Source organism: Planococcus citri, chromosome 4 (assembly GCF_950023065.1).
Source record: "Planococcus citri chromosome 4, ihPlaCitr1.1, whole genome shotgun sequence".
NCBI lineage: Eukaryota > Metazoa > Arthropoda > Insecta > Hemiptera > Pseudococcidae > Planococcus > Planococcus citri.
In genome coordinates, this window is record NC_088680.1 from 65609965 (window position 1) to 65637549 (window position 27585).

The 27585-nt window shown below is 35.6% G+C and overlaps 1 protein-coding gene across 3 annotated transcripts; it reads left to right on the forward strand.

Moving 5' to 3' along the window:
* LOC135845895 (uncharacterized) lies at positions 1-26039 on the forward strand. 3 transcript variants are annotated; one of them, XM_065364763.1, is made up of 2 exons: positions 1-200; positions 24276-26039. In XM_065364763.1, exon 2 carries the CDS (start codon positions 24296-24298, stop codon positions 26000-26002), a length of 1707 nt encoding a protein of 568 aa, XP_065220835.1. In that variant the 5' UTR covers positions 1-200; positions 24276-24295; the 3' UTR covers positions 26003-26039. The 3 variants fall into 3 exon arrangements, with proteins under 3 accessions (XP_065220835.1, XP_065220837.1, XP_065220836.1); XM_065364765.1 differs by lacking the exon at positions 1-200 and adding an exon at positions 13360-13503; XM_065364764.1 differs by lacking the exon at positions 1-200 and adding an exon at positions 23223-23454.
* Positions 26040-27585: the final 1546 nt, after the last annotated feature.

Below are 27585 nucleotides of genomic sequence, written 5' to 3' on the forward strand. Positions count from 1 at the left end.
AAAACTTGCGAGAGATTGCACAACAACCTGTTCTACTTCTAGGTCTTTGTTATTGCATCAGCTTTAGTTTGGTTTGATGTTTTACTCTTTTCTTTTCAGTTTTGGTTATTCAGTTATAACAAATAGTTGAGTGTTAGTGCATATAGTTCATATCGCGATCTTTTTCAGTAGATAAAGTGTTTTTCAGAATGTAAAATTTAGTAAGTATTTAATATGCATTGAAATTTACTAAGAGTTATGAATTCGTTTTTCACTCGTTATCATATCAACACTCGCGCTTTCCTTCTTTGATAAAGTTTTAAGATTCATAAATGGCTGTTCAGAATACGTGGGTTTGCAAGGCTAGGAATCGTACATGTACCGTCTAGAGAATCCAATTCAGCATCTTAAAAACCCTATACATTGTTACTCAATAACTACTTGTTGAATTTTTTTAAATTTCAATTTCTGATTACCTGGAGACTGGAGTGAAATCATGTCTTCTCTCGAACCCTTGTGCAATTTTCGGCGAAATCCGTGTAGCTTGGAACTAACAGCTTCAGTGGCTTCCGCTGCGGTGTTGTGTCGTCGAGCTGCCATGATGAACCCAACCAATCCTCCTGGAAAAGTTCAAGAGATCATCGCATTGCCATCAGCCATAGAGCGAAAAATCCAACGATTTATGCCAATAGTAAAGGAACAAATTGCATCGTGGAGCGATTTTTACAACAGAGAGATATTCTTCGATCAACAATATTGTGGAGCTCACGAATACTTTCACGTGTTAGTTTGGTCAGCAGATGGTACCATTAATGAGAAAGAAACCGCACGAGAAATGCTGAAACAAGACGGCTTGAATGCTGTAAAAAAGTACAGAGTCGCGTGTAATCATTGTTTGGAAAACGAGATCCGAGCGTTGTGGTCAAATTTGAAGAAAATGTACTGGCGAAAAAAAGAACGATATTATGATGAACATCCATTGGTGTATTATTGGGAATGGGTTCGCAGTGACGGTGGGACTACTGGCGGAATGAATGTGTATATTATCTATCAAGTGTTCGAAAGTAAATACAACTACTCAGCTTGTGTTACTGATTATTTCTTGAATAAGTTTTTCGATTCACACAACCGAATTGATGCTATACCATCGAGCTGCTTGCAGAAAATGTCATTCAGAAGTTGGGAAAATTTTCTGATGAAATTGAGTAACGAACAATTAACAGGTCTACGTCTGGTCCCATATTCTTCCTACTCCGTAATGTGGAAATTAGACGATCTGATGAGGTTCTGGATGCATGCAGATTTTGTGGTGCAAATTTGGATCCGTATACGAGACGAGTATCCTGACGATGAATTTTCTGATCTAATCGAAGAACTTTTGAAGTACGAAAAATCTGAGTTTCGATCGGCTGATCATATTTCTCTGGCCGTGGAAATCTTCAATCTCGCTCCTTATGAAATGCAAAAAAGAGTTTTCGATGATTACAACATGAGAGATTGGTGGAATCGTGATTCTAACTTGACCGACGTCAGGTTGGACGTTGCCATTTTATCAACCACTGATCCGGATTGTAAACTGTATCGGAACTACTCTCCGCCTAATCAGCTCGTTGATTTTATCGAAGAGTCGTTTGACAATATTCGATTAGCTAATGAATTTAAAATGGGAGTTTTGTCATCGGTGGATTGTTTGGAAGCGTGTTACGAGGATGCTGGAAACGATATGTTTGATTGGCTGAAGGATGCTGTGTGGATGTGTAGTTGTAACGATGACGATTTCAATCTGTATAAAAGCATGTTTTTACACCTTGGTGTTGAACTGGCCAAAGCGTCGAAATGTGATATTCCGGATGTTTTCAGAGATCCTGGTTGGAAATCGTTTTTGGAATGGTGTTCGGATGAGAGTTAGAATATTTGTAGTTCACGTTAGAGTTTACGGTTTAATTAATGGGTGATTTCTTTTTTTTTATTTTCAATCTAAGTACCTATAAGTGGTAAGTACTTAGTTGATTAGAAGTTTCAACTTCATTTATTTTTTTGATTTTTGTTTTATCGATTAGTCTCAAAATAAACGTCGTAAATTTGCATTTCGTTAAGATGTTATTGGAAATTCACAGTAGACAAAAATTTGAAGCCGTATTTGAGTGAAATCAAATTGATCCTTACTTGATGTAGAATTGAGGCCTGAGGGGGCAGCCAGTGTGCCTAGTGTAGGTACTAGATCAAAAGTTGGAAACAAAATGCTATCTCTGCTCAAAAATGCGAAGCACTAGCATAAAAGTGTGCCGTAGTAGAATGACTCTTGATTGCATTATAATACCTATTTTTGGAAAACTTAAATCACAATTTATATTTTAAAAAACAGAGATGGAGTTTTGGGGCACTGGCTCGATTTCAAGACCCATTTGAACCAAACACCGAAACCGATCCCTGTATTGCAGTTTAGCTTGAAACCCAAAATTAGCCCTAAAATTGAAATCGAGTCTCTTGAAACCGAGATGTTACCTGTCGGTTGAAATTTTTGGAAATGCAATATGAAGACCAAAGACAAAGTAGAGATTACAAAGACATTGATTTCAGTCTGAAATTTGTTTGATGTCAAAATCAAAATTTTGTAAAATAAATCAATTTTTTGTGAGCTTTTGATCGAAGCAATTCCAGAGTTTAAATTTACGTTTGTGAAAATGTATATTTCAAAACCCGTCCAACGTTGTACTGTTTCAAAGCCCTGTCTTTTGCTAAAATTGTCAAAAGTTTCACTTTCTGCTAATTAAATTTAGCAGAAAATCTCGCTTTTCGAAGAAATTCCCAAAAAGTGTCGTTTCTGGCCAATTGCCATTTTTTGCGAAAAATTCCAAAGTAACTTCAAAAGTGTCCAAAAATCGAAAAAAACGAGTAAAATTTTTTTTGCCAAAATTGACGAAAATTCTATCATTTTTACCAAAAGTTGAGAAAGAGAAAACAATACGTAAAAAGATTCACTTTCTGGCAAAAATAGTTGAAAGTTTCAGTTTTTGCCAGAATTGTCAAAAATTCTTATTTCTTCCCAAAAATTGCTAAAAATTTTCGTGTTTTCGCTTTTAAAAAAATCGATCGCTAGATTTTTTTCAAAAATTGACAATGCCTTGTTTATTATTAGAAATTTCCAATTTACGTTTTCGCTTAAAATATAGGGATTTGGTCAACGAGTTCCTTCTGACGAAAGTTCTGCTTTTCGCCAGAATTTTCAGTCTCGATCGAGTTTCATCGATAAATACGTTTTCATTAGAATATTTTGTCAAGTTTTTTTTAAAAAATTGGTGAATACTATATTCACCTTCTTTGTTTTACGAAATCGATTTTTTTTAAAATTCTTTCTATTTTGTAATTTTCTACATCATTTATCTAGAGCCCGAATCTCGCGAAACAACTCCAATTCTTTCTGCTGGGCCTGCAATACCTCTTGCTTGGCTTTGAACGCGGCATTGATCACATCCCTGTATTCTTAGGGTAGTTTTTGTATACTTGCCGAAACTTTATTATTTATATCGAACTTAGAAGCAGGTTCAGTTGGTAGAACTGAAGAAATTTTGATTCAAACAACTCAGTAGGAGGTACATACGAGTATGTACCTTCATCAAATCACTCAAAGAAAGTCTCGCCCCTTCTAAAATATAAATTAATTTTGGAGGAAATTCCCGCCAGGTCGAACTCCTAAATGAAGCTCAACTCGACTTAATTTAGGGAGATATCGTACGTAATAATTTTGAAAATTGAATTTTCAGTCAAACCCCCTCCCCCCTCCCAAAAAACCTCTATAGGCCAAATTATAAGTATTCGTTCCGGGCTCGCATCGGCTCTCGACGACCCAGACCGCACTGCTCAGAACGTTGAAATTTTGATTTTTTGTAGCCGAAATGACATGTGGCGGTTTGATTATTTAGATATTACTGGCTGGTAAACATTCCATGTGTTAAGTGACACAAATGTATTTACGTTTATCAGTTTATGATGTTACTTTGAATAATAAACATTTCTACTCGATTGTATTTCCTACAAATGTATAACTATTAAAAATATAGTGTAAGGACGAAAAAAATACGATAAAAGTATGAAAAAGTACCTTTTTCGTTGTTTTTTGGATTTAGTAGACACACTGACAATTTATAGCCATAAGGTGCACCGGGGGAAGTCCGAATTCGGGGTAAGTCAGAAAAACTGCTCTAGCTCTTAGAGGCTTATATCTGCCGAAGCGCTACCCAGGGGTAACTTGAGGGTACTACCCCTACTTCATCACAGCATAAAAAATTTCGCGACCCAGTTTCATTTTACAGGCTTTTCATTGGTTCATTTTTAGTTGCTGTTTTGAATTTGATTTCAAATTGTAATCAGTGTTTTTCAAACTGCTTTTTACCTCAGAAGAAATGATCAGTAAAAGTGATATTATAAGTGAAAGTATTCCTAAAACAATAATGTAAAACCCCAAGTATTCAATTTTTGTTAATTTTCAATTATTCATTATTTATATCGCTTTTTCTGACTTACCCCCTAAATTAGTGCTATGGGGTAAGTCAGAAAAGTGAACATTGATAATTAGGATTCGACTTCATCGATGTGTAATACGTAGAATGATATGTTTTCGAGGTCGTAGAATCCGAATCTGGAGTTATTTTTTTTTTGTAGGAGTGGGGGGTGATGCATGGGGAGGGGGCAATTCCAAATTTTTCCTACATTATTGTGTAATATGTGGATTGATATGTTTTCGAGGTCGTAGAATCCGAATCTGGAGTTATTTTTTTTTGTAGGAGTTGGGGGTGAGGCGTGGGGTAAAGAACATTTCAAATTTTTCACAAAATTATTGTGTAACATGTCTAATAATATGTTTTCAAGGTCGTAGAATCCAAATTTAGAGTTGTTTTTTTGGTAGGAGTGGGGGGTGAGGCATGAGGAGAGGGATTATTTCAAAATTTTCCTACATTATTGTGTAATGTCAAATAATGTGTTTTCGAGGTCCTAGAATTTGAATCCGGAGTCATTTTTTGTGGTGAAGGTGGAAGGTGAGTCGTAGGTTCGTATGGGTGGGGGATTTCAAATTTTGCTTGTAAAATATTCCAAATTTGGTTTTTATTTATCTCAATGTTTTCTTATACCACTGATGTTCAAAGTTGACAGTTTTTTATGTAAAATCAGAATTCAGAACATGTTTTGAAAAAAAAAATGCTATACAATCAGGCAATATCATGTGTTCTTTTCTGCAGGATGATGTCAGATGTGTATTTTGGAGTGGTGTTACTATGTTTTGGGGATTTTTTGTTTTGTTTTCTCCGGAGATGATTATTTTTTCTCCTAACATAAGTTTTTCAATTTTTTACAAATACATTTTTGTACTTCACAATAAATTGTCAGATGAATTGTTTTTCTGAAGTTACCACAATGACAGCCAAAATGCCATAATAGGCAGGAGGGGGAGATGATGTAGGAAAATTTTGAAATTTTCCCTCTCCCCACGTCTCACCCCCCACTCCTACAAAAAAATAACTCCAGATTCGGATTCTACGACCTCGAAAACATATTATTCGACATATTGCGCATCGATCGGGGTCGAATCCTAAAATCACCAATTAATTTTGTAGATTTTCTGACTTACCCCAAAAGCGGGGTAAGTCAGAATAAGTTACATTTTATTCAATTGTGCGAAAGCTACTGCGATAATCGCGCTGAAATTTTTACCATGGGTTAAGAACCCTTATGGGAACCTACATACCAAATTTCAGCCATATTGGTTCATTAGTACGAGAGTAACAGCTGATCAAAGTTGAAATTGTGAAAAAACGTTCTGACTTCCCCCGGTGCACCTTATATTGTAAAAAAAATTTGAGCAAAATCGAAAGACATGACTTTCAAAATCGCCTTTTTTTGGTTGAGTTGACATGGAATGACCCGGACCGGACAGAACAATCCACCAATGTAAGGGGAATCAAGATATGCAACCACTTATACACTGCGTGACGTCAGAGCGTTTTGCCCTATAGAAGCTCATAATTTACTGGAGAAATAATTCTCTTTACGCGGCACCAGGCAGCGCTAGTATCTAGGTTACTGAAAAAGTAAAAACTTGCGAGAGATTGCACCACAACATTCAACAGTCTGTTCTAGGTCTTTGTTATTGCATGTAATTGTATCAGCTTTGTTTTGATGCTTTACTCTATTCTTTTCAGTTTTGGTTATTCAGTTATAACAAATGAGTGTTAGTGTATAGTTTATATCGCGATCCTTTTCAGTAGATAAAGTTTTTCAGAATGTAAAATTTAGTAAGTATTCATGCATTGAAATTTACTAAGAGTTATGAATTCGTTTTTTACTCGTTATCATATCTAAACCCGCGCTTTTCTTCTTTGATAAAGTTTTGAGATTCATAAATCGCTGTTCAGAATACGTGGGTTTGCAAGGCTAGGAATTGTACCATCTAGAAAATCCAATTCAGCATCTTAAAAAGTAAAAACCCCACATACCTATACATATACGTATTGTTACTCAATACTAGTGTTGAATTTTTTGAATTTCGATTTCTGATTACCTGGAGTGAAATCATGTCTTCCCTCGAACCCTTGTGCAATTTTCGGCGAAATCCGTGTAGCTTGGAACTAACAGCTTCGGTGGTTTCCGCTGCGGTGTTGTGTCGTCAAGCTGCCATGATGAACCCAACCAATCCTCCTGAAAAAGTACAAGATATCCTCGCATTGCCACCAGCCATAGAGCAAAAGATCCAACGATTTATGCCAATAGTAAAGGAACAAATTGCATCGTGGAGCAATTTTTATGATAGGCAGATATTCGTCCATGCACTGTCTAGTCAAGCTCATAAATATTTCCACGTGTTGGTTTGGTCAGCAGATGGTACCATTAATGAGGAAGAAACCGCTCGAGAAATGCTGAAACAAGACGGCTTGAATACTGCAAAAAAGTACAGAATCGCTTGCAATCATTGTTTGGAAAACGAAATCCGAGCGTTGTGGTCAAATTTGAAGACGAAGATTAGGAATAGGAACTTGCGAAGCAGCGAGCGATATTTTCGAGAATATCCATTGGTGTATCATTGGGAATTGGTTCGCAGTCTAGGTCGGGTTACTGGCGGAATGAAAATGCATATTATCGAATACGTGTTCAAAGGGAGAGACAACTACCCAGCTTGTGTTACTGATTATTTCTTGAATCAGTTTTTAGATTCACAAAAACGAATTGATTATATACCTTCGAGCTGCTTGCAGAAAATGTCATTCAGAAGTTGGGAAAATTTCCTGATGAAATTGACCAACGAACAATTAGCATGGCTATTCAATGATTTCAAAATGTGGAAATTAGTCGATTCGATGAGATTCTGGTTGCATGCGGATTTTGTGGTGCAAATTTGGATGCGTATACTAGACAAGTATCCTAACGATGTGTTTTCTGATCTAATCGAAGAACTTTTGAAGTGCGAAAACTCAGAATCTCAATCGACTGATCATATTTCTCTGGCCGTGGAAATCTTCAATCTCGCTCCTTATGAAATGCAAAAAAGAGTTTTCGATGATTACCACGTGGGAGATTGGTGGGATCGTGATTCAAACTTGACCGACATCAGATTAGACGTTGCGATTTTATCAGCCATTGATCCGAATTATAGACGGCACGAATTTTGGGCAATGCAATGGATCAATGTTTTTAAGAAATATCCTACGGATTGTTTCCAGCAATTTATGGATGTATGTTGCGAAGAAGAAGGATCTGAAGAATTCAAAATGGAAGTTATGGAAATGGATGATTATTGGTCATCAGAACACTGCTGCACTTTGTTGATGGAAATGCGATTTTCCGAAATAGATCATTTTCTCAGCACATTTTCATCAGATTCTAGTAGAATTATGAAAACCAAACAGAAGATATTGCGACAGAACATCTTCGGGTGGCGGGCTAGTTTGTTCGAAACAGAATATAGATTCACGTTTCCTCCGCCTAATCAGCTCGTTGATTTTATCGAAGGGTCATTTGAAAATATTCGATCAGCTAATGAATATAAAATGGAAGTTTTGTCATCGGTAGATTGTTTGGAGGCGTGTTACGAGGATGCTGGAAACGATATGTTTGATTGGCTGAAGGATGCTGTGTGGATGTGTAGTTGTAACGATGATGATTTCAGTCTGTATAAAAGCATGTTCTTACAGCTTGGTGTTGAACTGGCCAAAGCGTCGGAATGTGATATTCCGGATGTTTTTATAGATCCTGGTTGGAAAATGTTTTTGGAATGGTGTTCGGATGAGAGTTAGAATATTTGTAGTTCACGTTAGAATTTACGGTTTAATTAATGAGTGATTTGTTTTTTTTTTATTTTTAATCTAGTATAAGTGATAAGTACTTAGTTGATTAGAGTGAGAGTAGCCATGTTTCAACTTCATTTATTTTTTTGATTCTTGTTTTATCAATTAGTCTCAAAATAAACGTCGTAAATTTGCATTTCGTTAAGATATTATTAAATTCACAGTAGACGAAAATTTGAAGCCGTATTTGAGTGAAATCAAATTGATCCTTACTTGATGTAGAATTGAGGCCTGAGGGGGCAGCCAGTGTGCCTAGTGTAGGTACTAGATCAAAAGTTGGAAAGAAAATGCTATCACAGCTCAAAAATGCGAAGCTCTAGGATAAAAGTGTGCCGTAGAATGACTCTTGATTGCATAATACCTATTTTTGGAAAATTTAAATCACAATTTATATTTTAAAAAACAGAGATGGAGTTTTGGGGCACTGGCTCGATTTCAAGACCCATTTGAACCAAACACCGAAACCGATCCCTGTATTGCAGTTTAGCTTGAAACCCAAAATTAGCCCTAAAATTGAAATCGAGTCTCTTGAAACCGAGATGTTACCTGTCGGTTGAAATTTTTGGAAATGCAATATGAAGACCAAAGACAAAGTAGAGATTACAAAGACATTGATTTCAGTCTGAAATTTGTTTGATGTCAAAATCAAAATTTTGTAAAATAAATCAATTTTTTGTGAGCTTTTGATCGAAGCAATTCCAGAGTTTAAATTTACGTTTGTGAAAATGTATATTTCAAAACCCGTCCAACGTTGTACTGTTTCAAAGCCCTGTCTTTTGCTAAAATTGTCAAAAGTTTCACTTTCTGCTAATTAAATTTAGCAGAAAATCTCGCTTTTCGAAGAAATTCCCAAAAAGTGTCGTTTCTGGCCAATTGCCATTTTTTGCGAAAAATTCCAAAGTAACTTCAAAAGTGTCCAAAAATCGAAAAAAACGAGTAAAATTTTTTTTGCCAAAATTGACGAAAATTCTATCATTTTTACCAAAAGTTGAGAAAGAGAAAACAATACGTAAAAAGATTCACTTTCTGGCAAAAATAGTTGAAAGTTTCAGTTTTTGCCAGAATTGTCAAAAATTCTTATTTCTTCCCAAAAATTGCTAAAAATTTTCGTGTTTTCGCTTTTAAAAAAATCGATCGCTAGATTTTTTTCAAAAATTGACAATGCCTTGTTTATTATTAGAAATTTCCAATTTACGTTTTCGCTTAAAATATAGGGATTTGGTCAACGAGTTCCTTCTGACGAAAGTTCTGCTTTTCGCCAGAATTTTCAGTCTCGATCGAGTTTCATCGATAAATACGTTTTCATTAGAATATTTTGTCAAGTTTTTTTTTAAAAATTGGTGAATACTATATTCACCTTCTTTGTTTTACGAAATCGATTTTTTTTAAAATTCTTTCTATTTTGTAATTTTCTACATCATTTATCTAGAGCCCGAATCTCGCGAAACAACTCCAATTCTTTCTGCTGGGCCTGCAATACCTCTTGCTTGGCTTTGAACGCGGCATTGATCACATCCCTGTATTCTTAGGGTAGTTTTTGTATACTTGCCGAAACTTTATTATTTATATCGAACTTAGAAGCAGGTTCAGTTGGTAGAACTGAAGAAATTTTGATTCAAACAACTCAGTAGGAGGTACATACGAGTATGTACCTTCATCAAATCACTCAAAGAAAATCTCGCCCCTTCTAAAATATAAATTAATTTTGGAGGAAATTCCCGCCAGGTCGAACTCCTAAATGAAGCTCAACTCGACTTAATTTAGGGAGATATCGTACGTAATAATTTTGATAATTGAATTTTCAGTCAAACCCCCTCCCCCCCTCCCAAAAACCCTCTATAGGCCAAATTATATGTATTCGTTCCGGTCTCGCATCAGCTCTCGACGACCCAGACCGCACTGCTCAGAACGTTAAAATTTTGATTTTTGTAGCCGAAATGACATGATACACCCCCTCCCTCCAATGTACCTACAATGTATAACTATTAAAAATATAGTGTAAGGACGAAAAAAATACGACAAAAGTATGAAAAAGTACCTTTTTCGTTGTTTTTTGGATTTAGTAGACACTCTGACAATTTATAGCCATAAAACAATGGGGTCCTCGAGATGGTTTGAAAGTTTTGGCTTTTGGTATATCAAAGTGAAAAGAACAATGAGATGAATTGGCTGCTTTTTTCAGCTCGTCAAGCCAATTTTCTCAAGGAAGACTTTCGCGGATTTCAAAAAAAATGTAGTACTGTTGGAAAGGGGACAAAATTCTCTACAATTTTGAGCCATAAAATAATGGAGTCCTCGAGATGGTTTGAAAGTTCTGGCATATCAAAGTGCAAAATGGACAGAACAATCCACTAGCTTGAACCCTAGAAGTCTTTACAGGGATGGAAACCGTAACCGAAATTTTTAACCAAAATGTATTTTAACCGCTAAAATGATGCAAAAACTGTAACCGTAACCGTAACCATAACCGAAATTATTGATTTGAAATTTTTTAACCTTAACCTTAACCGATTCATTTTTTTGTTTTGGTTAAATACATAACGGTTATTTTTTTAAAGCAAAAATTTCACTTTTTCGTGTAAAATATGACATTTATTATGATTTTTGAGAAAAAAACGGCTCAATTTGTCTAAAATTTTCTTCAAACTCAAAAATTGGCAGTCAAATTGCATTTTTTTTTTTCGTTTTTTCGACTGCAGCGCACTTTTTTGACATTGAAGTGCAATTAATTTTTGATAAATCAAAGAAAACCGTAACCTTTATTTTTAACCGTAACCTTTATTTTTTTGGTTCATAACCGTAACCCTTAACCGTAACCATAATAAATAATTTTGAAAAAAATGAGACCACCTCATGTGTTAGAATGGACAAGTATTAGAATGGTCAAGTTGTAGAAAACGAGGGAAAAAAAGGGAAAAATATTTTTGTTGCCAACCCACTTTGTTTGGAGAAGAAAATTTTGTAAATTAAAATGAAAAGTAAAGTCCAAGTATTAGAATGGTCAAGTTGTAGAATAGTCAAGTATTAGAATGGACAAGTGTTAGAAAATACAAATATCAGGATGGACTCGGAGAATGTGAGAATTAGGGGAGGCGAAGCCGAGCCGTTTAAAATATATATTTCATTCGATGGGCATTACTCCCCTTGGTGAGTTCAGACGGAGGCTGGACATTACCGTGTATGTAGACAGTACCTGCGGTAGTTTCTAAAAAACTGTACTCACCGAGGCCGAAGGCCGAGGGAAGTTAACAGACATAGTATGAACAACAAAGCGACCCGCGCAACCGAGGTGAAGCCCAGGTGAGCGGACACAACGCCCCCCAACCCTGAAAACGGCTACCCTTGTACCCTATTATCCAAAAAAGTAGTAAGTCGTAAGTCTAAGTACCACTTCCTCATCCTCTTATAACAGATTGCTCTTTTCCCCCTATTTTTCAAATACTTGACCATTCTAATACTTGACTATTCTACAACTTGACCATTCTAATACTTGGGCTTTACTTTTCATTTAATTATTTTACGAAATTTTCTTCTCCTAACAAAATGGGTTGGCAACAAAAATATTTTTCCCTTTTTTTCCCTCTTTTTCTACAACTTGGCCATTCTAACACAAGAGGTGGTACCAAAAAAATAACCGCTAAAAAAATAACCGATATTTTTTTTCATTTTGGTTTCCATCCCTACTAGAGAATGTAAGGAGATTAGGGGATTTGAATGTAGTGTTTTTCTCCTTTTTCACACATTTTATAATCAAATAATTGAAATTATTTGAGATTAGGGGAATCAAGATAAGCAACCAACTTATACACTATGTGACGTCAGAAATAATGGAGTCCTCGAGATGGTTTAAAAGTTCTGCCGCCTCAAAGTTCAAAGTGGACAAAACAATATGTTAAATTGGCTACCTTTTTTAACTCATCAAGTCAATTTTCTCAAGGAAGACTTTCGCGGATTTCAAAAAATGTAGTACCATTGGAAAGAGGATAAAATTCTCTACAATTTCAAACCATAAAATAATGGGGTCCTCGAGATGGTTTAAAAGTTCTGCCACCTCAAATTTCAAAGCTGACAGAACAATGAGTTGAATTTTGCCGCATTTTTCTGCTCCTTAAGTCAATTTCCTCAAGGAAGACCTTTGAGGATTTTCAAAAATTTATTACCGTTGGAAAGGGCACAAAATTCTCTACAATTTAGAGCCATAAAATAATGAGGTCTTCGAGATGGTTTGAAAGTTCTGCCACTTCAAAGTGCAAAGCTGACAGAACAATGAGTTGAATTTTGCCGCATTTTTCTGCTCCTTAAGTCAATTTCCTCAAGAAAGACCTTTGAGGATTTCAAAAAATGTATTACCATTGGAAAGGGCACAAAATTCTCTACAATTTAGAGCCATAAAATAATGAGGTCTTCGAGATGGTTTGAATGTTCTGCCACTTCAAAGTGCAAAGCTGACAGAACAATGAGTTGAATTTTGCCGCATTTTTCTGCTCCTTAAGTCAATTTCCTCAAGAAAGACCTTTGAGGATTTCAAAAAATGTATTACCATTGGAAAGGGCGCAAAATTCTCTACAATTTAGAGCCATAAAATAATGAGGTCCTCAAGATGGTTTAAAAGTTCTGTTGCCTCAAGTGCAAAGTGAACAGAACAATATGTTGAATTGGCTACCTTTTACAGCTCCTTAAGTGAATTTCCTCAAGGAAGACTTTTGCGGATTTCAAAAAATTTAATACCGTTGGAAAGGGGACAAAATTCTCTACAATTTAGAGCCATAAAATAATGGGATCCTCGAGATGGTTTGAAAGTTTTGGCATATCAAAATGCAAAGTGGACAGAACAATCACTAGCTTGAAACCTACAGAATGTAAGGGAAATCAAGATCCGCAACCACTTATACGCTGTGTGACGTCAGAGCGTTTTGCCCTATTAAAAAAATAATTCTCTTTACGCGGCACCAGGCAGCGCTAGTATCTAGGTTACTGAAAACAGTAAAACTTGCGAGAGATTGTACAACAACCTGTTCTGCATGTATATAATATAGGTCCATCAGCTATGTTTTGATGCTTTCGGATGCTTTACTCTATTCTTTTCAGTTTTGGACTTTGGTTATTCAGTTATAATAGTTGAGTGTTAGTGTATAGTTTATATCGCGATCCTTTTCAGTAGATAAAGTTTTTCAGAATGTAAAATTTAGTACCTAAGTATTTATGCATTGAAAATACTAAGAGTTATGAATTCGTTTTTTACTCGTTATTATATCAACACCCGCGCTTTCCTTCTTTGATAAAGTTTTGAGATTCATAAATCGCTGTTCAGAATACGTGGGGTTGTAAGGTTAGGAATCGTACCATCTAGAAAATCCAATTCAGCATCCTAAAAACCCTATACGGTACATTGTTACTCAATACTAGTGTTGAATTTTTTAAATTACAATTTCTGATTACCTGGAGTGAAATAATGTCTTCTCTCGAACCCTTGTGCAATTTTCGGCGAAATCCGTGCACCTTGGAACTAACAGCTTCAGTGGTTTCCGCTGCGGTGTTGTGTCGTCAAGCTGCCATGATGAACCCAACCAATCCTCCTGGAAAAGTTCAAGAGATCGTCGTATTGCCACCAGCTATAGAGCGAAAAATCCAACGATTTATGCCAATAGTAAAGGAACAAATTGCATCGTGGAGCGATTTTTACAATAGAGAGGTATTCGTCCATAGTCAAGCTCACAAATATTTTCACGTGTTGGTTTGGTCGGCCGATGGCACTATTAATGACGAAGAAACCGCTCGGGAAATGCTGAAACAAGACGGTTTGAATACTGCAAAAAAGTACAGAATCGCTTGCAATCATTGTTTGGAAAACGAGATCCGAGCGTTGTGGTCAAATTTGAAGAAGATGTGCTTGCGAAAAAAAGAACGATGTTATGAAGAACATCCATTGGTGTATTATTGGGAATGGGTTCGCAGTTACGGTTGTACCATTGATTTTAGATCAATGGGTTGGACTACTCGCGGAATGTATCTGTATATTCGCGACAAAGTGTTAAAAGGTGAATACGACTACCCAGCTTGTGTTACTGATTATTTCTTGAATCGGTTTTTCGATCCATATAAACGAATTGATTACATACCATCGAGCTGCTGGCAGAAAATGTCATTCAGAAGTTGTGAAAACTTTCTGATGAAATTGAGTAACGAACAATTAACTTTGCTACTCCCAGATCCCTACTCCGTAAAGTGGAAATTCGGCGATTTGATGAGATTCTGGATGCATGCAGATTTTGTGGTGCAAGTTTGGATGCGTATACGAGACATATATCCTTTTCCTCACTGTGAATTTTCTGATCTAATCCAAGAACTTTTGAAATGCAAAAAATCTGAATTTCAATCGACTGATCATATTTCTCTGGCCGTGGAAATCTTCGACCTCGCTTCTTATGAATTGCAACTTGCTGTACACGATGATTACCTAAAGAAGGGGTGGTGGAATCGTAATTCCAACTTGACAGACGTTAGATTAGACGTTGCCATTCTATCAATCTTTCATCCAGATTATAGCCTATACGAGTATTGGGCAGACACTTGGTGGCCTTTGTTTAGGAAGTATCCGACGGATTGTTTCATGCAACTGATGCACGTATATTGTAGGGAAGAAGGATCTGAAGAATCATTCAAGACGAATGTCTTAGAACTGCGTGATTATTCGTCAAAAGAATACCGCCGCCTTTTATTCGCAGATATGCGTTTTTCCGAATTGGATCAATTTCTCAACGTATTTTCGTCGGATACTTGTAGAATTATGAAAACCAAGCAGATAATACTGCGAAAGAACTTAATCGAGCGGGCTGATTGGTTTGAATACGATGATGCGATCATTCCTCCGCCAAGTCAGCTCGTTGATTTTATCGAAGGATCGTTTGAAAATGTTGGATCAGCTAATGAGTTTAAAATAGAAGTTTTGTCGTCGGTAAATTGCTTGAAAGCATGTTATAAGGCTGCTGGAAACGCTATGTTTGATTGGCTGAAGGATGCTGTGTGGATGTGCAGTTGTAACGACGATGATTTCAGGCTGTATAAAAGCATGTTTTTACAGCTTCATGTTGAGCTGGCGAAATCGTCTGATATTCCGGATGTTTTCAAAGATTCCGGTTGGATGTCGTTTTTGAAATGGTGTTCGAATGAGAGTTGAAATGTTCAAAGTTTATGTTAGAATTTAGGCTTTGTTTTAATGAGTACGTAATTTGGTTTCTTAGTTTTTTTTTGATTAGTTGAAGTATCTATGTAGGTATAGTTGAGAGTAAGTGTGCTACAACTTTTCTTCTTGATTTTTGTTTTATTACCTATAAAATAAATTTAATACGATTTGTATTTCGTCGAGATTTTTTATTTTTAAATGTGCAATATGTATTTTTTCCCCTAAAATTATTTTTGTGGATGGCACAAAATGAAATAGAGTAAAAAATTGCTATATGAAGACGAAAATTTTAAGCAGTAGATATTTGAATGAAATCAAATTGATCTTTATTTAACAGGTCCATAGTTAGTAGGAGGGCAGCCAGGTGCTTAGTTTAGGTACCAGATCGAAAGTTGGAAAGAAATGGTAGATATCACTGCACAAAAATGTAATGTGCTGGGATAAAAGTTAGTCCGGCATATGACAATAGAAGTAATTGCACCCCCCCCCCCCCCCCGCCGATCCTCCGGGACAACTTTTTTCTTAAAGGGGACATCCTAAGGAACATTTTAAAGCAAAGTTGCCAAAAAAAAAGTTGGCCTTACTTACAAAATGGCGGCCATTTTGATTGACAGGTCAGCCGAAATCGAATATTTTGCGTTTTAACTTAGGATTTGCACGAACTTTTTCAAACTTTACAAAGGTAAATCGAAAGATCATGAAAAAATTTATCACCTGTCAAAATTTCAAGATTTGAATGTAGTGTTTTTCTCCTTTTTCGCACATTTTATAATCAATTAAAGTCACCTTTTACAACACGAACACTTTTATTATTCACGAAAAATTAAAATTACAGATACATTAAAATGAGACGCGTTTCGGTCGTCGTAGCGACCATTATCGTGATTGATAATGGTCGCTACGACGACCGAAACGCGTCTCATTTTAATGTATCTGTAATTTTAATTTTTCGTGAATAATAAAAGTGTTCGTGTTGTAAAAGGTGACTTTAATTGATTATAAAATGTGCGAAAAAGGAGAAAAACACTACATTCAAATCTTGAAATTTTGACAGGTGATAAATTTTTTCATGATCTTTCGATTTACCTTTGTAAAGTTTGAAAAAGTTCGTGCAAATCCTAAGTAATTTTAGGGCCTCCAGCGACTTTTTTTGAAAATTACTGGAGCCTCCAATAGATTTTTGAAACTTGAAATTTTCCCAACATTAATTTATGAAATGGAGTTGGCAAGTTGAAATTTACTTCGCAGACTACATGGTGGTTTCAAATCGTTTTGAAGCTTCCAGCTACTTTTAGGAAATTTCAATTTTCCAAGAAAAGTCATACAACCTTTCAAAAAGTTGCTGGAGGGACCAAAACGACTTGAAATTCACCAGCAGTCAACTTCGTAGCGTATTGAAATTAGTTTGCAGAATGAATTTCAACTCTCCATCTTGGATTGATAAAATTTTGTGAGAATTTAAAGCTTCATGAATCTGCTGGAGGCTCCAGTAATTTTTAAAAAAAGTCGATGGAGGCCCTAAAATAACTTGAACTCACCAGAAGTCGTTTTCAGAGGGTGTTAAAATGGGAGTTAGAATAAATTTCAGCATTCCATCTCTATTTGATGAAGTTTTGTGAAAATTTAAACCTTCAAAAATCTGCTGGAGGCTCCAGTAATTTTCAAAAAAAGTCGCTGGAGGCCCTAAAATTACTTGAACCCACCTGAAGTCGTCTTCAGAGGCTTGGTCAATTTGGTGAAATTTCGATTTTTTCCCTCATTTTTGGCCTAAATTCGATTTTCAAAAATTCACCAAAAATCGAAAAACGCACTTTAGCACTTGAAATTTTGACAGGTGATAAATTTTTGCATGATCTTTCGATTTACCTTTGTAAAGTTTGAAAAAGTTTGTGCAAATCCTATGTTAAAACGCAAAATCTTCGATTTCGGCTGACCTGTCAATCAAAATGGCCGCCATTTTGTAAGTAAGGCCAACTTTTTTTTGGCAACTTTGCTTTAAAATGTTCCTTAGGATGTCCCCTTTAAGAAAAAAGTTGTCCCGGAGGATCGGCGGGGGGGGGGTGCAATTACTCCTATTGTCATATGCCGGACTAAGTGTGACGTTGCCACAGTGACTCGAATAGCGAAAAAAGGCGCGCATGGCGTTTTACAACAAAACTATGACCATATCAAGAGTTGAAAGTAGCAATTCCGTGGTAATTTTCAACGAGGAATTCGAATCCGATGCCCTATTTTTCTTCAGACCCCTTAGGGGGTGGTACCAAAATCAAATTTTTTGTAAAAATGAAAAAAATCCAGTGATATGTCAAAATGTAGGTTTTTTGGATCGAGAAACACGAATCTAAGGTCCTTTTTTCCCATGTCAAAATGTAGGTTTTTTGGATCGAGAAACACGAATCTAAGGTCCTTTTTTCCCTCAGACCCCTTGGGGAGGTGCTATACCGAAATCAAATTTTGTAAAAATGAAAAAAAAATCGAGTGATATGTCAAAATATAGGTTTTTTGGGTCGAGAAATACAAATCTGAGGTCTTTTCCTCCCCTCAAACCCCTTAGGGGCTCTTTGGGAGGTGCTACCAAAATCAAATTTTAAAAAATGAAAAAAATCGAGTGATATGTCAAAATATAGGTTTTTTTGGGTCGAGAAATACAAATCTGAGGTCTTTTCCTCCCCTCAAACCCCTTGGGGGCCCTTGGGGAGGTGCTACCAAAATCAAATTTTGTAAAAATGAAAAAAAATCAAGTTATATGTTAAAAATATAGGTTTTTTGGGTCGAGAAATACGAATCTGAGGTCCTTTTTTTCTTCAGCCCCTCGAGAGCCCTTGGGGAGGTGCTACGGAAATCAAATTTTGTAAAAAATCACAAAAATTTGAGTATTCCATCAAAATCTAGATTTTTTTGGTTGAGGGGTTTTATTAGTCAGTTTTACAATCATTCGACCCGATATCGTCGGTTATTTTATATCATAACTTGAAAAATCGGACCTAATCGGAAAGTAACTAACCACGAAATGGCGGTCAGTTTGATTGACCAGTCAGCTGAAATCGCAGATTTTGCTTTTTAACTTGGCACTCGGAACAAAAGTTTTTGAACTGGACTACTAGATCCAAAGACCATGCAAAAATATATCATCAGTCAAAATTATTTCAAGTGCTTGAGTGCATTTTGTTGATTTTAGGCGAATTTTTGAAAATCAAATTTACCTAGGCCAAAAATGAGAAAAAATCAAAATCTCACTAAATTAACCCAGAGATGTGAAATTTGAGATTTAGCCTATTTTCACCCGGCTAAATCGGTTGGAAACCGTTTCGAGCAGTTTACGTATGTAGTCTTCAGCAGATTTTTGAAATTTAAAATTTCCACAATATTTTACCTAATGAATTTGGAAAACCAAAATTCACTCCGCACTATGATTTTAACGACCTATCAATTTCACAGTTTCGAGTCATTTTGGAGCATCCAGCGACTTTTTGAAAATTTCTAGAGCCTCCAGCAGATTTTTGGAACTTGAAATTTTCACAAAATTGTACCGAATGAAATTTGAAAGCAGAAATTCACTCTGCACTCCAACTTCAGAACGCTCTAAGCCCACTGTAGGTAGTTTTCAGGTTGTTTTGTAGCCTCCAGCAACTTTTTGGAGTTTCCTGGAACCTCCGGTGAATTTTTCAACCTTGAAATTTCCATAGAATTTTACCAAACGAAATTGGAAAACCAAAATCCTCTCCCCAGCCTAATTTCAACCTTCTACATCAACATATAAAGTTGACTGTAAACACTTTCAAATAGTTTTGGAGCCTCCAGCGACAGGTTTTCAAAAAACGCCATAAAATCTTGGGAGATATTTCGAAAGTCGCTGGAGGCTCCAAAACCATTTGAAAAACCATCTACAGTCGACAATTCAACACACATTTTCACGCAATCGCGGTTTTGAAGGGAGTTGAATGAAAAAACTTATGCCTTATTCACTTACAATTACTTCGCGTTAATTTAGTTGAAATGTAGTCGCATTTGAGACGCGATATCTCAAGAATGGTAGCACATCTCCAAGGGCCCCCGAGGGGTCCGAGGGAAAAAAGAACCTCAGACTCGTGTTCCTTGACCCAAAAAACCTATATTTCAACATATCACTCCATTTTTTTCATTTTTACAAAATTTGATTTTGGTAGCACCTCTCCATGGGGCCTGAGGGAAAAAAGGACCTCAGATTCGTGTTTCTCGAGCCAAAAAACTTTCATTTTGACATATCACTCGATTTTTTTTCATTTTTACAAAATTTGATTTTGGTACCACCCCCCCCCCTCCTCCAAGGGGTCTGGCGAAAAAAAAGGCATCGGATTCGAATTCCTCGTTGGAAATTACTACGAAATTGCTACTTTCGACTCTTGATATGGTCATTATAGTTTTGCTGTAAAACGCCATGCGCGCCTTTTTTCGCCACCCGAGTCACTGTGCGTTGAATAAATTCCTTGATTGCATATTTTTGGAAAATTTGAATCACAATTCCCATTTTTAAAAAAAAGAAAAAAAGGGATGGATATCGAAATCTGGGTTTTTGATGCACTGATTTCGATTTTGAACCCCATTTGACCCAAACACTGAAATTGAACCCTGCTTTACAGTTTAGCTTGAAACTCAAAATTAGCCCGAAAATACAAGTTGAGTCTCTTGAAACCGAGATTATGCCTGTGGGTTGAAATTTCAGAAAATGCAATACGAAGATATAACAAGTAGAGATTTCAAAGACATTAATTCCGAGTTTGAAATATATTTGAAGCCGAAATCATAATTTTGTAAAATACAATCAATTTTGACCTTTTGATCGAACAAATTCGAGAATTTGAATTAACGTTTCTAAAAATCTATACTTAAAAACCTGCAGGCACTTGCAGAAAATCTCACTTTTCAAAGAAATTCCCATGAAGTGCCGTTTCTGGCCAAAAATGGCAAAAAACATTGTCATTTTTTTTGCGAAAAATTCCAAAAAGTGTAACTTTTTTCCAAAAGTTACCGATTTGTTTTTTTTTTTTTTGTAGGTATAAAAATGTCCAAAAATCGAAAAAGAATGTGTACATTATTTTTTTTTGTCAAAATTGACGAAAATTCTCTCTTTTTTATCAAAAAGTTAAGAAAGAGAAAAAAATGTTGAATAGAATCACTTTTTGCCACAAATCAGCTAAAAGTTCCACATTATGGACAAAATACGGCGATTCGCCCAAATTTCAAAAATTTCCACGCCGGGAAACTTGATTTTTTGGATTTTTCAATTTTGAAAAAGCTGGCCAAAAAACCACATTTGAGGTGTCACTCCCAAAATTGGCTCAGATGTGGATAAACTCGTTAAACAGGTCGAGTGTAATGCACAACTCGAATTTCAGCTGTCCAACTGCATATTCACGCCTTCTGGAGCAATATTCAAAATTCTGGAGAAATTGAAAAATCGCGCTGGAGGCTCCAGAATGGCTAGAAATGGTGAAATTTGGATTTGGGTAATTAATATTAGTTTTGGGACTTATTTTGACCATTTTTACTGATCATGTACGTACTTAAAAAAAGAACATAAATCGCCAAAAATACCTAGTCATATTTGAATTTTCAAAAATTAGCCAAAAATCGAAAAATGAACTTGGGCAGCTGGAAATTTGGTTTTGGGGGTTTTAGACTATGCTCTCTCCAAAAATCGTGGTCCCGTTCAAATCGGAGTGTGACACCTCAAGAGGTTCCCTTGTCAGATTTTCGCGAAAATTTGCCTGAAGCGGTGTTAAGGATGCACATTATAGACAGGACACTGCATAGTCATGGGTGCTAAAGTTCATTTTTGACCACTCCGGCGCGATTTGAAATTCCCGAAAAGATGAAAAAATCGCCGGAGGCTACAAAATGGCTCAAAAACAGTACTTAGTTGTTGATGTGAAAGAGTTGATTTCACGTTCCTCAAACTAATTTATATTACATGAGAAAGTTTGAAAATAGTACTTTGAAACGATCTTTTGAATTTTCAGAAATTCGCCGACAATCCAGAAAATATGAACTTCAGCTCGTGAACTTGAGGTTGCGAAAATTATTGTACATCACATGCTCTTTTAATCTTGCTTGTTTTTTTTGTTTTTTTTTTTTAAACAGAGACTGTGAGTTCAAAGTACTCCCATGATGAGCACAAATTACTCACTTAAATTTCTTTCCTACCATTACTTTCCTACATAAGTGCTAGAAGGTGTAGCTTATGGTGCGAACAAAGTGCCAAGAATCTTAAATATGGAAAGGAGGGGTATCGATAAGGCCATTTTTTGGCCCCACACAGTTATCGACTTAACCACTCTTAAATTGTTGTAATAAATGCCACAAATACGAATCCGTGGTTAGTTGACCCAGAACGACCATTTTTTGGGCTCCAGGGGTCCCCAAAGTTGCGAATAAAAAAAGAATTTTTGGAACCACTGAGTATTATTTTCAAAAAACGTTTTCAATGTAAAATATCTGTTTGAACCCGTTAAACATCATACGAGACAATTTTTCCATTTTCGACCCTCGGAGGCAGAAATTGGGGGGTTTTCATTTTTGAAAAATTTTGGAACCACAATTTTAAATTCACCCCTTTGAACCCCCCTAAAAAGCTTATTACAGTTTATTAGTATCTGAAAGACCTCCATCCTACCAAATTTTGAGCTCAATAAAATTTTGCGCTGGTACTCAAAAATCCAAATTTCCAATTTTTTGTAATTTGGATTTTTTGGGAACCTCTGGATAGCTGGAAACCTGCAATTAGCGCCAAACGTAACGGTTTGAGGCATTATATTCATTCACCCAGGTGAAAAAGTTTAATTAAGCTTCCTGTATATTCGTAATTTTGAACCCTTTTTTTAGAGCCCCCCACTTTGGGCACTACTCTTCGAAAAAACGTTAAAATCGTTTTCATGATTTCAAAGAAGTAAAATCTCAGAATTTGGCCCAAAAAAGCTCAATTTTGAAAGTTACTGGTAAAATCGAGTGAAAAATGATCGAGCTCTTGCTAGTGTGTTCCAAATGTAAATTCTTCAATTTATTTGAAAAAATATGCATAATCGCCTTTTTCAGGGGTGCCCAAAGAGGGGGGCTCTAAAAAAAGGGTTCAAAATTACGAATATACAGGAAGCTTAATTAAACTTTTTTACCTGGGTAATTGAATTGTATGCCTCAAAACGTTACGTTTGGCGCAAATCACAGGTTTCCAGCGATCCAGAGGTTCCTAAAAAAATCCAAATTACAAAAAATTGGAAATTTGGATTTTTGAGTACCAGCGCAAAATTTTAATTGAGCTCAAAATTTGGTAGGATGGAGGTCTTTCAAATACTAATGAACTGTAAAAAGCTTTTTAGGGGGGGTTCAAAGGGGTGGATTTAAAATGGTGGTTCCAAAATTTTCCAAAAATGAACCCCCCAATTTCTGCCCCCGAGGGTCGAAAATGGAAAAATTTCCCCGTATAATGTTTAACGGGTTCAAGCAGATATTTTATGCTAAAAAAGTTTTTAAAAATAATACTCAGTGGTTCCGAAAATTCTTTTTTTATTCGAAACTTTGGGAACCCCTGGAGCCCAAAAAATGGTCGTTTTGGGTCAACTAACCACGGATTTGTATTTGGGGCATTCATTACAACAATTTAAGAGTGGTTCAGTCGATAACTGTCTGGGGCCAAAAAATGGCCTTATCGATAGAGGAGAAGGTAAAATTATGGACCCCCCCCCACCCATGGTTTAGTGTACAACCATTAGCGCTACGGTCATGCTGGGTACCAAAAATTATACTAGTAGTGTAGTATCGATGATCCATGTACTTATTTCGGATCCATGCAAACTTGGGTGTCTCTCATCAGCAATTGTTTTTTTTTGCGCATTATTTTCTTACCAATGGAAAATTTTATAAGTTTTTCATTCAGTAATTCATCAACTTCAAATGAAGTTTGGAAAAAAAATTATTAGCGAAGTAAGTAGCTTACAGTGTGTACTTTCAAAATATACTTTCATATTTGTCTGTACTTCAACTGATTTTCATAATTTTTTTCATTTTTCATAAACTGCGTCGATTTTTATCATGGTATAAATATGGACCCCTAAATTTTTTTACCTAATTTTGATTCAATATTTTTTAGAATGTCGAGAAAAGTGTTATTAACAAAAAAGACAAGTCCAAAGTGTCGAAAATGGACCATGATTTTCTCATTTTTCATAAACTTAGCCATTTTTTTGCATGGGTATAAATATGAACCCCTAATTTTTTTTTCATTCAATTTTGATTCAATGGTTTTTAGAATACCGAGAAACGTATTATTAATAAAGAAGACAAGTCCAAAGCATCAAAAAACATCTTCAAATAAATTTTTGTTCAATTTTCTGAAATTTTTATTCATTTTTTTGAGTGGGTCCATATTTGTACCAAAGTCCATATTTGTACCATTTTATGTCACTTTTCTAAATTTCAAATTTCTCCATGAGTTTCCAACAAAAAAATTTATTTTTAACACAATACGATATACTAGAGTCTTTGGCCTTTCGAATGGTATATTCGAAAAAAAATTTTGATAATTTTTTCTACCCTTTAAAGCCAAAAAGCTAGAGGGGGTCTATATTTGTACCTTCTCCTCTACTCCTCCTTTCTCGAGCAAACTTACAATACCATGTTTCTGTTTCTTAGATGTTTCCATTTTTGTTGTATTTTTTTTTCAAGTTTATAACCTATACTTGCTTCTCTCCGTCGTTCATCGATTTCATCAGCAGGTCTCTAACAACAAACTTTAATCATTTCAGATTGTACCCGGAGTGAAATCATGTCTTCCCTCGAACCTCTGTGCAATTTTCGGCGGAATCCGTGTAGCTTGGAACTTACAGCTTCGGTGGTGTCCGCTGCGGTGTTGTGTCGTCGAGCTGCCTTCATGAACCCAACCAATCCTCCTGAAAAAGTACAAGAGATCATCGCATTGCCACCAGCCATAGAGCAAAAGATCAAACGATTTATGCCAACAGTAAAGGAACAAATTGAATCGTGGAGCGATTTCTACGACAGAGAGATATTCTTCGATACACCGGGTAGTAGTCGAGCTGAGGAATATTTTCACGTGTTAGTTTGGTCAGCAGATGGTACCATTAATGAGGAAGAAACCGCTCGAGAAATGCTGAAACAAGACAGTTTGAGTACTGCGAAAAAGTACAGAATCGCTTGCAATCATTGTTTGAAAAACGAGATCCGAACGTTGTGGTCAAATTTGAAGACGAAGGTAAATTTGGGAAAAGCTGAACGACGTTATCCATTGGTGTATTATTGGGAAAGCTTTTGCAGAAAGGGTAAGACTACCGGAATGATTAAATATATCATCGATGAAGTATTCAATGGTGAATCCATGTATCCAGTTTGTGCTGTTAATTATTTCTTGAATCGTTTAAATTTGGAAAAACGTATTAATTTTCTTCGAGCACGCCACTTGCAGAAAATGTCATTCAGAAGTTGGGAAAATTTTCTGATAAAATTGACTAACGAACAATTAGCGTGGCTGTTTAATGATTCCGAAACGTGGAAATTCGTCGATCACGAACAAAATTTGTTCTATTATTTGATGAGATTCTGGATGCATGCAGATTTTGTGATGCAAATTTGGATGCGAATACGAGACGAGTTTCCCGACTGTGACTTTTCTCTTCTAATCAAAGAATTTTTGGACTGCGAAAACCCTCCTTTTCTATCGACTGATCATATTTCTCTGGCCGTGGATATCTTCAATCTCGCTCCTTATGAAACGCAAACAACCGTATTCGATGATTACATACAGGAGGAGTGGTGGAATCGTGATTCAAACTTGACCGATGTCAGATTGGATGTTGTCATTTTATCAACCATTTATCCAGATTACAGACGATACAAGTTTTGGTACAGAAAGTGGATCGATTTGTTCAAAAAGTATCCGGCGGATTGTTTCGTGCAATTTATGAACGTATGTTGTAAAGAAACAACCGGTGGATCTGAAGAGTTCAAGATGGAAGTTTTGGAAATGGATGATGAGTTTGCATCAGAACACTGCTACGTTTTACTGAGTGGAATGCGATTTTCCGAGATAGGTCGTTTTCTCTGCATGTTTTCGTCGGATCCTAGTAGAATTTTGAAAACCAAGCAGCCGATTCTACGAGATGATTTCTTGAAGTACATTAATTGGTTTGAAACAGATAAATTTATCTTTCCTCCGTCTAACCAGCTCGTTAATTTCATCGAAGAATCGTTTGAAAGTATTCGATCTGCTAATGAATTTAAAATAGAAGTTTTGTCGTCGGTAAAATGTTTGAAAGCGTGTTACAAGGCTGCTGGAAACGATATGTTTGATTGGCTGAAGGATGCTGTGTGGATGTGTAGTTGTAACGACGATGATTTCAAGCGATATAAAAACAAGTTTTTACAGCTTTGTGTTGAGCTGGCGAAATTGTCTGAAAGTCCGGTCGTTTTCAAAGATCCTGGTTGGATTTTGCTTTTGGAATGGTGTTCGAATTAAGACAATGAGTTGAGAACTCTCGAATTTTACGTTAGAACTAACGCTTTAATTAATGAATAATTGTTTTGTTCAAGTTTAATCTAGGTAGTTGATTAGAGTAAGAGTGTGTTTCAACTTTTATTCTTGTTTTTTGTTTTATTAAATTAGCCTCGAATATATCTATGTGGTTTCAATTTCGTAGAGATTTTTGTGTTATTGAATTCACAGCATTGAATGATACCTACTTACTTGACTACTTTATTTTGAAATATTTATTCTGAATTGACTTGGCTATGTGAAGTCGAGTAAAAAAGTGGACTATGAAGGGGAAATTTTTAAGCAATATTTGAATAAAATCAAGTTGATACGTCTCGATAATGATATACGGAATAGATTTCAACATCAAAAATAAGCCTTCCATTGGGGTACTTGAGCCCATAATTTTGAAAAATGCATGCAATCAATTTTGATTTTGTGAATGAATTTTGGAATTGGAATCAACATTCTGAAAATCTATATTTCAAAACTCGTATCGAATTTCTCAAGGTATTTTCAACTTTATACAGTTACAAAAACTACGCCTTTTTGCTAAAATTGCCAAAGGCCACGCTCTGTACGTGTACCTGTAAAAAAATATTACTTTTCACAAAATTTCCAAACAATGTCGTTTCTGGCCAAAAATTGCTGTAAATTTTCGCTTTTTACGAATAATTTCGAAAGGTGTAACTTTTTTCCAAAAGTAAACCATAAGTTTTGATTTTTTTCAAAAATTTTCAAAAAATATCTCTTTTTACCATAATAATAATTATATTGCAAAAGGTTGAAAGGGTTTCACTTTTTTGATAAAAAGTGCAAAAAAAAAGTTTCTGCCAAAAATTGAAAAAAATTCTCGAATTAGAAAAAGTGAAGTCCAGAATGTGTTTACCTTCTTTTTAAGAAGTTGTTAAAGTCTCGGCTTTTTGATGAAAATTTTTGGAAACGTTCACGTATTTGTTTAAAATTGTCAAGAAGCCTTCCTCTTTTTACCAAGAAGTTGAAAAGGGCTTTCCTAATAGAAAAGGTGCAAAAAAGAATATTTTTCTGCTAAAAATGGTTTGTTTCTTTGCCAAAAAAAAAAAAAAATAAAAAAGTTCAAGAAGGCTCGTTTTTTTAAAAAAAAGTTGTCAGCAGCGTCTTACTTTTTAGAAAAAGTAGTGAAATAAACTCAATTTTTGACAAAAGTTGATTTCCGAAGTCTTGATGGAGTTTCATTGTTGAATATTAATTGATATGTAATGTTTATTGTTGGGTATGTAATGTTTTTTTTTTGTATAGGTAAAAGTAAATTTAATTGAATTACTGAAATTCCAAAAAGCGTAACTTTTTGTAACAGTGAGATTAGGGAGGACTGCTAGAAGAAGGAATTATGATAATTTTCTCCTAAGGTGGTTTTCTGAGAAATATTCCATTAAAAAGGAACATTTTCCAAATAAATACCTGGCGAGCTCTAGAATAGGCAATCCTTTCTACCTCAATGTACATACACAGTGAGAAGTTACTATACTATAAAAAATAAAGAAAGCCTTCTTGTACCAATTACTTATGGTTTTTATTTACAGATGTTA